The sequence below is a fragment of the Odontomachus brunneus genome, unplaced genomic scaffold (assembly GCF_010583005.1).
Source record: "Odontomachus brunneus isolate Ranch 3 - 2012 unplaced genomic scaffold, Obru_v1 Obru_scaffold_191, whole genome shotgun sequence".
Classification (NCBI taxonomy): domain Eukaryota; kingdom Metazoa; phylum Arthropoda; class Insecta; order Hymenoptera; family Formicidae; genus Odontomachus; species Odontomachus brunneus.
Genome location: NW_022639641.1, coordinates 132,955 through 143,396, shown reverse-complemented (window position 1 = coordinate 143,396; position 10,442 = coordinate 132,955). Strand labels below are relative to the sequence as shown.

General features: G+C 36.0%; 1 protein-coding gene across 2 annotated transcripts; it reads right to left on the bottom strand.

The window, feature by feature from the left end:
- Positions 1 to 2,032: 2,032 nt before the first annotated feature.
- On the bottom strand, positions 2,033 to 5,940 carry LOC116851782 (protein Fer3-like). Of its 2 annotated transcripts, none has more exons than XM_032831562.1 (4): positions 5,735 to 5,940; positions 5,055 to 5,209; positions 4,247 to 4,406; positions 2,033 to 3,170 (listed from the first exon to the last, which is right to left on the bottom strand). In XM_032831562.1, the coding sequence occupies exons 1-4, from the start codon at positions 5,780 to 5,782 to the stop codon at positions 3,018 to 3,020; spliced, it is 516 nt and encodes a 171-aa protein (XP_032687453.1). In that variant the 5' UTR covers positions 5,783 to 5,940; the 3' UTR covers positions 2,033 to 3,017. The 2 variants fall into 2 exon arrangements, with proteins under 2 accessions (XP_032687453.1, XP_032687454.1); XM_032831563.1 differs by having other exon boundaries at positions 5,055 to 5,245; positions 5,735 to 5,805.
- Between the last annotated feature and the right edge of the window lie 4,502 nt (positions 5,941 to 10,442).

Below are 10,442 nucleotides of genomic sequence, written 5' to 3'. Positions count from 1 at the left end.
AATTCATAAAAAGAGGAATCAAGAAAAAAAAGGACGGAAAGGGGTCCTATTAAATGGCCGGCGAGTCGGCCTGCAGAGAAAGGAGGCCGCCTTCTTGGGTGGCTACCGGTTCCCCGATAGGTTCGGTTAACCCCTCGTAACGACTACATCCTATAGAGTCGTCCTCGACAGTTTTTCGCGCGATTCGTCCTGCGGCAACTAAAGGTTGCTTAAGGTCGATAAGGAGGGTGTTGACACGGGATATGAAATCAATACAATGCTTACGTACCGACGTCGAGTAAGGTACGATTATTTCGAGCAAAGCTAGCTGAGTGCTCTTCCATGGCGCTGATAACGTCAGCTGCAGTTTCCATTGATAACATGATGCGACACGTGATATCGATATCAGTTGATGTGCGTGCAGTGTTCTTCATGACTGGAATGCTGATTACATGCCGTGGTTAAAGTAGATTTTGACAAGCCATCATCTGGTAGGAAATCGTTGGGGATCTGGAAAAATTGACTCTGAAGAAATAAGAAAAGTTTAAAAATTTAAGAAGGACAAAAGAGCCAAAGATACAGGTGTTGTGCGCTATAATTTAATTACGTCTATAATTTTACATAAAACGTTTCGACCGTATGATGCGGTCCTCTTCAGACAAAGTTGGTGCCATAAAACATCAATAAATGATAAAGTTGCAGGTTTTTATCTATTTGGTGAGAATACAGATGTATTCCTAATATGTTACACTTCTCAATTGTGTATTGATACGAGTTTTATCATCTTAATTTTTCTTACGTAGCTAGCAAACATTGAGATGTTAAAAATTGAGATTCTGTGGAACACAATTTACACAGCTGTAAAATTATGAGAACTTTCCCTGCGACTTAATCATCTATTGACGTTTTATGGCACCAACTTTGACTGAAGAGGACCGCATCATACGGTTTTATGTAAAATTACACGTAATTAAATTATAGCGTACAATATCTGCATCTTTGGCTCTTTTGTCCTTCTTAGATTTTTAATTTTATTTAATTTTAGAGCCGACATAACTTCTTGTTATATAAGAAAAATTTATAAGATTGTATTACAAAGATATATTATATATACACTGTTAAAAGAGTTCTTAAAAATAATAGCATTTTTGTAAGTAAATTTAAAAATTTGATATTAAAATTAATAGTAAAGATTTTCATAATTAGTATTATTAGTATTATTAGTTTAAAAATTAATTATAATATTTCATATTTCTTATAAAATCTAATATTTTCTATCTTATATTCCATGTTTTCTTATTCAATTCCATATTAAATCATGAAATATTATAACATGTTATGATATGTTAGAATAATTTTTCTAATATATCATAAATACGAGGCTATTTCGGTCACGTGCCCTAAAAGATTCAATTTGCAAAGCATCGTGGCCTTTATTGAGATTTCAACGGAGCTATCCAGAAGTTTCTTCATCGGTTCTCCTTTATACTATCGTAGAAGTTGTACATCGCTATATTGTGATTTTGATCGATAATTATGATTTTTCATAACTGTGTTATTAAATATAGGGTACAGCGGAATAAATTGAATAGCAGGGGAATTTGGATAATATTAAGCGTTTGCGACAATCTCAGAAAAATATGATATATAGTATAAAAATATGAATATATAGCATGCTAACCTCAAACATAAAACAAGGCGCTTTATATTTTTCTGAAATTGTCGCAAACGCTTAATATTATCCAAATTCCTCCGCTATTCAATTTAATCCGCTGTACTCTAATATTGATTTTACTATTACTTTTTATATATATAACATAGTTATGTAAAAAAAACTTCACATCCCAGTTATTAAATTTAATACGAAATTTTCTAACAGTGTATATACAGAATATATATATAATGTTCCAGACTTTCCTCCATAATTTTTATTGGAAGGTAGAACAGATTGAGGTAAACATAAAAATCCTATATTGTTTTGCGATATTCGCAATAAATATCGAGATATTAATTAAAGAAGATTAGTGAAAGATAGAAAACTTTTTTGTTCAGTTTGACATAATATAAAAGCATACAGCTGGAACCCATTTCGTCTTCTTTAATCTGTTGCAAAGTAGTTATCTCGGATGGTATTATTATTAAATTTTATTTCAACTTATTTTTACACACTACACTCATTTATTTCCACGCAGTAATCGGCAATATTCAGCCATTATTATCTGTTAAAATCGGTGAGTATTTGCAGCTGCGTAATATGTAGCTTCTTTGTGTTACCGTGAGAATAATTTCGACCAGAAGAGTGAATTTCGCTCAACATCGGGAAAGTTAATTTATTATCGTCAATTTTAAAACTACAAGTTTCCGTGAATTATTTGCTTCACTGAAGACCGAAATGACAATTCTTTACTCCGCTGCAAATACCGTCCAAACGTCATTTTATAGTATACAACGTATTACGAATAGTGGAAGACAGAGAAGTTTAATCTAATATTGTCACTTAATTTATCGCAGTCAGCGACATCTAATCGCAAAAGATCCACGATAATCATGACGATGAAGCATTACGAGATCGTTGGCCACGTAATACAGGATTAGAAGGAGACAGATTTGAGTTCTTTTGATACGATCGAGATATATCCCAAGGAGAAACTCGAAAAATCTTATCACCCCGCAGGACCGAAAAGAATGATCGTTTCCTCTTTTCTTCGTGAGCAATATCGATTCCCGAGGAACATGAAGAGATCGTAGAATCGAAAGGATCAGCGATAACGCTCGATAAAAGGATCCGATAGCGTTACAGGAGAACGAGAATATCACACACGAACATGCATTAAATTGCGTTTCGTCACTTAACCACTATAACACTAATCAATAATGGAAGACTTTTTTTTATTAATCGTCAGTTTCGTCGGTCAGGAGCGTTCGAGCATTGACGAGGCGCTCCATGCAGATGAAGGAGACAAGAGACACGACTTCGTCGCGACCACGTCGAGCTCGGCGTCATCTGATTCGTCGTCTGGCTGAACTAGAAGACAGATTCAGTTCGGCAGGTAATACTCCCGCGGTATATACTCCTGCTTCGGGCTGCTCGGCTCGATACCGAGCAGCTCGCCCATGAATGCGATGTATGTAATCGCCAAGCGCAGCGTTTCGATTCTCGACAGGCGTTTTTCGTAAGCGAACGTCGGCACCTGAACGTAAAATGCTCTTATTATAGACAAGTTAAATGCCGATAATTTAATGATCATTTCATTTATGTCTCATTAAGTTGTATGCGTGTAATTAGGACTGGATGAGTTAATATTATATTTTAACTAAACTAAGCTTAAGGAGTAAAATCACTTTAGCGTCTGAAAATTAAGCATATTTTTAGAAATGTTTTGTGTGTAAACAAAGAAATGAATCGAAAATCCATTTGGGAGGCTTTATTGTACATGTTTTAAAGTGTATATTTAAATTTTTACGTTAACATATATTACAAAATGGCGATGCTAGAGCCATGTCAACATGAGCGCGTTTTTTTAAAGGCTAGCATCATAAGCATCGCAAATATTAATTTAGAACAAAAAACCAAAATTTTCCGTTTACCTACATGCTAATAGTTAGAAAAGCACATAAGGGATTTTTTAAATATTTATTTTTAGAAATGGCACGCATTTGAAGAAAAAATTTAATTTTGTATTCTAAAAATTTTGTCGAAAATTGCTTATAAAATACGTAATTTTCAATGTATCAAAAACCCCCTACGTATTTCTCTAGCTATTGGCATGTAGATGACGGAAAATTTCGGTTTTTTGTTTGCGATACTTATGATGCTAGCCTTTAGAAAAATACATTCATGTTGACAAGGCTTTAGCGCCACCATTTTGTAATATATGTTAACATAACAATTTAAATATATATCTTAAAATATGTACAATAAAGTCTTCCAAACGGATTTTCGATTCATTTCTTTGTTTGCCTACAAAACATTCCCAAAAATACACTTAATTTTCGAACGCTAAAGTGATTTTACTCATTAAAGTTGACGGCTCTTAAAATTAACTTAATCGAGATAAAGATCACACAAACAAAAACTAACGTAATCAGAAGTTAGGTTAAAGTTTAGTTGACTTATCAAAATTAAAAGTTAATCAGCGCGAGTTTGCGAGAAGAAAAGAAAAGATACTTGAGAAATAATGATGAAATAATGTTGATTTCTCTCTGCTGTCTGATCAATTTTCGCGAGGAAGATATTATGTCCTAAGAATAAGCGAAATTGATGTACCTTTCTGCGCAATTTATCGAAGGCTTCGTTCAGATTGAACATCCTGCGCCTTTCTCGGATATTCGCGGCTCTCCTCTGGGACACCGTCGCTACTCGACGCCTCGGCTTCTTCGTCGTCGACGACGGCAGGTTGGGCGAACGGCCGTTCGGCGTGTAACGACTGGAAGTTTCAATTCTTAGTTTGCCAAAGTATCATTGTTATCATAATAACCGAATAATCTATCTAATCACGACTAAGATCAAAAAAGCGTGTTACCAAGTATGTTTCCGCAACGATAGCTTAGAGACTCTTTAGTTACCTACTCGCTAAGTAAAATATTTACCTATTTATTCGCGCTTTTTGCAAAATATGCCAGAATGGCATATTATGAAGTTAGGAACTCACCAAACCATCAGAATTTGAGTTATTACCAACGAATCTACATAATAATAATATAATAAATAATGTAAATTATAAGAATACTAAATAATAATAAATTATATAATAATACTAATAATATAATTAATTATATGATGATAGGCAAGCTCCTGTATAACAATAATGTTATGTATAACAATGATATTCTCAATTTTGATAGTTTGAGCTCCCAACTTCATTGTATCTAAATCGTTTTACAACTCATTGTACAGAGTGTAGCTTACATACAGGTCGACAGGTTGCCTATGCACCCGTCTTAGTAGCATAACCTACCTGACATACAGATATATACTTGTAAGTGCAGCACGCTGCGTTGCGGCGTTATTTCGAAAATTTCAGAGGATGGTTCTACGAATGAAAGATTCTTTCGCCGCGCGCTTTTGACATTACCTCTGGTGCAACAACGCACAGGGTTGTCTGTACAATCCGTGCTCGTTCACGTGCGGATGAGTAGGCGGCTGTGCCTGGTACAAAACGGAACCGTCCCACATAGGGTAGCTGCCAATCTCACCGCCAACGTACTGCGACATTTCCGCCGCGATTACCTATCGCCAACAGATCTCACCTGAGAATCGGTCGGTCTGAGTGACGCGAATTGCCAAAATGAAAAAGGGAAAAAGACACAACAATCCAAAGATCTCGTCAGAAATCATATCACAAAATATATTTGGAGTATCTCCCAGTCGAAAATAAAGCGATCGCTAGTTTGTCGGAAGCTGATAATGACGCACTTGAAGCGTCCAGGAAAAGTCTAAGTGGGCTATAATCAGCTTCCAGCAAGCTACACAGGACCGCTTCATCTTCGACTAGACCGCCATTCCTCGATGCTTTCGTTTTAAAGACAAATCAATAAAAAAAGAGCGTCGTGTCGCTCTCGCCGCGTATTTCGATTCTAACCGAGCGTATCCGATCCGATTTTTGCTTTTTCTTCTGATTCTATATCCAAGAGATCAAATAATAATGAACGATTCCAGTCAACCGACACCATTTACAGTCAATATCTTCTCGTCGCGACCATCCGAACTAAAGGTATCGTCACGTCGCAAGTCACTACCCCGACGTGGACTCACTGGTGCTTGATTCCCATTGATCTCCCACAGCGGTTCGGTGTAGCTCATATCCCGTTTGCTGTCCTATCCAGCAGGTGCACCAGCAGGCTTCACTCGAGAAGGTGGAAAAAAATTAAAAAAAAGTAGCTGTCCGCGCGCGCACTTGGACGACGTCCTGCGACGTTCCCGTCGGGGCTCGAGCGCCTCGTTCTTCTGACGGATCGGCTGGCCCGCCGCACGCATCTTCCGAAATTTCGCAGCAACCCCGGGGCGAGTTGGGGATGGGGGTGACCACCCCTCGGGTTCACCGGCAGCTTGTTCGCCGCGGTTGCACGACGCGTGCGTCCCGACACTGTCGTGACATTGGATCCTCTCGTCCCAATATTACCTCATTGGGCGGTGCTTGCTCGAATACGGCCCACGCTGTTACTGAGTTGCTAAGAGAGAGACAGTGTCAGAGAGAGAGAGAGAGAGAGAGAGAAAGAAAGAGAGAGAGGGAGAGAGAGAACTAATTTCTGATATCGACCGGAAAGATGGAAGGTAGAAGCGATCAACTCGAACGGTGTGACGCAAAGCTCCGGCTTCGACCTGATGATGATTACGATTTTGTAACAATTCGATCTTATTCATCGGAGCTTTTTCTCAGAGATAACCAATAATTAGAGAGAACCTGAAGAGTCTATTAGAAGTCTAAATGGAAGTGAACGCGTGGAAGTTAGACGTCCTTTCGCGATTTCATAGAATTTCTCAATTAAATTAAAGAAGAAAAGATTTCTCTTTATAGTCCTCAGTAATTCTTCTTGCAATAGTGACTTGGGGATTTGATCCCCTTTGGCCAAGATAGTCCAATAACGAAGAGAACAGAATTGGAACTTTCACTAAATTTCTCTTGGAGTAAAGTCTCACTCAGAACGAGTAAAAATTCACTTGAAACGACAGTAAACATAACAGATAAAATAAATAAAACAACTCAAATAAAATAATATATAATAAATAATGAAGATATTAAACTCAAGCTTAGAGTAAATTCTTAATCTATACGAGTGAATGTTTCGATTAATTCAATCAGAAGTTAAAATAGGGTCTATAAGAGTTTAGGCATAGATGTACTAGTGCGGTACAAATTAATAAAAATATTAATGGATGTTTTTCGTAGGTTGCGGAAGAAAATTTATTAATAGAGCATACATAAAGCAATCATACGCGTTTCGATCTCATTCGCAAACACTCTTCAGTGGTATTTAAAATAGTCACAAAAAGATAAACATTGGTCGAAAGTCAAAAACGTTCAGAAAACGCAGATAAAAGAAAAAAGAAAGAAAAATCGTCGCAGTCAGAATTCCAATTAATTAATTCATGAATGAATGAACTTATTTCAGTAAGAATGAAGTATATCAGATTCATTCTTCAATTTAAATTGAAAATATTAAGTAGAACATTCAACCTCCTGGTTTCAAGTGGCGGTATTTTCATCATCTGCTCGAGTGAAGATACTGTCACTTTTCATTCATTTTGAACGAAATTTTATTTCGAATAATTTTTAGACTAAAAATAGAAATATAATAAAATTGAAAATGTAATTGAAATTGAAAAAAACTTATATATGAAAGGAACTGTAATATTCTCTCCATATATATAACTGAAAAGTCATTCAAATTTGGTCGATTCGACTGTCATTCTACTTTCCGAGTGAAATTTCACTCAAAGAAATTCAAAGAATGGGCCACATTTGCGTAACTTTATCTACTTAATTTTATTATTACGATCTATACTCAATATTACTCTTTCAATATGTACGACTTTATATTTATTTCAACAAATCGCAAGTTAGATCAACTTTAGTTCTCTGATATTCGATTATGACTTGAGGAAATTACTTTTATTACATTGACTACAATATTTATAATGTGCGCGTCGGTTTCTCGCGTTGGAACATCTTGCGTCGTCGCAACAGTTCAGATGTTACCCGGGACAAATCCGCGTAATAAGCGTCGGGACAGTTTGCAAAGATCCGTGACGAAATCCCGTGATTTCGCTCAAAGGCGTGACCCCGTTGCGGGCAACGATGCACCGGGGTCGGTGCATTGTTAGCGACGCATCAAAATCGGATCGGACGAACACGTGCAAAAGGCGACGGGCAGAGGCGTTTACGCAGTCCGCGCTATTATCCGATTTTCCCTTTTCACAAATTTATCGAGAATTACTCTGTTTCTCCATATATTTATATTGCTCCATATATTGTAATACGAGGTATTGTAATTTATAATATTTTTGACAAATCTCGAGTAGATGTCCTCTTAACATAGCTATATTAAAGGAACAATTGAAATATTAAATGAACGTTTGTGAATCAACTTCTTTTGCAATTTAATTTCTAAAAGTTCGGATAAACGATAAAAATAGTAATAATGCAATAATAATCGTATCTTAGACAAGATTGGAATTTTTTACGTGAACTACAACTTTTGCAAATTATTACAACTTAAAGATGTTCCGATTCGAGAAGCATATTTTTATGTAAAAGTATTATAATATATATGAGAATAATAAATAAAAAAAATCGACGTAATTGCACTGAGAAGGTACTTAAAAATGTATTTGTGGGATAAAAGATTGTTTTAGAGAAATAAACTTTATATCCCACAAATAAATTTTTAAGTATCTCTTTTTCTCAGTATAGAGTCAATCTCTGACTTTGAATTTCAAGCTCGAATTTGTCTTGAAAATGAATTCTTGCACTGAAAAAAATGGCTTGGTGAATGACACTATACTCGTCTTATGAAAGTGATATGGTGAATTTATATACGATATCTAGTTCACATATCCAATATTCTGATTACGATGCCTCGATGCATCTGGTAGTCAATATACCGAGATATTTAGTTGTAGGCATCTAGATAGTTTGATAATTCTTTCTAGACGTATGGTACTATTGACGCGATAGTTAATTGTTACTCCCTGCGATATTTCCTTTTTCATCTATACTAATTTGTAAAGACGTCGATGCTATAAAAGAATGGACGCTTCATCAGATAACGTCAGATATTTGGAAGAATGGAATTTCTTAAAATATGTCGATGAATTTAGAAGTACATATATGAATATTATATACAGTAAATATATGAAAATTATATATATAATATGGTTAGATTTTAGGTTAGGTTTTATTATTTCAATTATCAATTTTATGCTGTACCAGACGGTTTGGTAAACTTATTTAAGCATCACAGTAATGCTATTTAGACAATGCGCTCACCAGATAGTTTGGTATCATTGACTAAATATCTTGTTACACGATTATTCACCATACCGTTTGGTAAGCCTAAATAGAATTCTGGTTAGTATCATCAGACATTTCCCTCAGTGTGTTAATTCCAGCCGATTATCCTTATCCTTTTCTTTCTTTTTATAGGATATAGGCGAATAAAACATGCTTAGTTTTGCGCGCGATTTTACTCGTATCGCATCGGTTGTTCCAGAAAATGACGGCGGAAAGCTCCGAAGCTTACCAGCGCCGACGCCTGGAACATCGATCCGTGGCGTCAGCTTGCAGTTATGTATATAGCGCATATTACAGCAGAGCTATATTAAACATCCAGGCCGCTCTCTATGCGCGGTTATAATCCCATAAGGACTCACGGATACGTCGTGTATCGAATATTTCACGTGATATTGCGCGCACGCTTCAAAAATTTACCGACTTCTCGCTATGATATTATTTAATACATACTGTTGTTTCGTACACACTGAGAGAAATAACTTTGTGAATGATACTACACTCGTCTTATGAAAATAATATGGTGAATTTATATGCGATATCTGGTTCACATATCCAATATTCTGATTATGATGCCTCGACGCATCAGGTAGTCAATACAGGTAGTCGAGACATTAGTTGTAGATACCTAGACAGTTTGGTAATTCTCTCTAGACGTGTAATACTATTGACGCGATAGTTAATTGTTACTCGCTGCCACATTTCCTTTTTAATCTACTAATACTAATTTGTAAAGACGTCGGTGCTACAAAAGAGTAAACGCTGAAACCGTCAAATATTTGGAAGAATGAAATTTCTTAAAATATATCGACGAATTTAGAAGTAAATATATGAAGATTATACAGTAAGTATATGAAAATTATATATAATATGGTTAGATTTTAGGTTAGGTAAGAAGTCTAACTATTTCACAACTGTATTCATAACATTCACCAAATGAATTGTATGCTGTACCAGACGGTTTGATAAATGTATTTAAGCATTACTGTAACGTTACTTAGACAATGCGCTCACCAGATAGTTTAGTATCATTGACTAAATATCTTGTTACACAATTATTCACCATATTGTTTGGTAAACCTAAATAGAATTCTGGTTAGTATCATCAGACATTTCCCTCAGTGCACTTATTATCTCAAATGAGGTAAATCCTCTCCTTAAACCAGGAGAGGATTTTTCTCCAAAAAATCATCTCCATGTTACAATTGTGTTTTACAGAATAAGTGATACTCGCTATTTGTCGGCGTCATTTATCGTTAAATATCGAAAGCGACGGGAGATTTTTGGAGAGAAAAAGGTCGAGGGACATCATATGACGTAATTAGAACGTTCTAAGGGAGTGGAAACGTTGTAAGGCGAGAGGGGGATGCTTGGAATAACTAATAACTTTATGCACCCCCGTGCGCGCCGTCAAAAGTTATTTCGGGGGTAAACACGATCCAATTTGACACG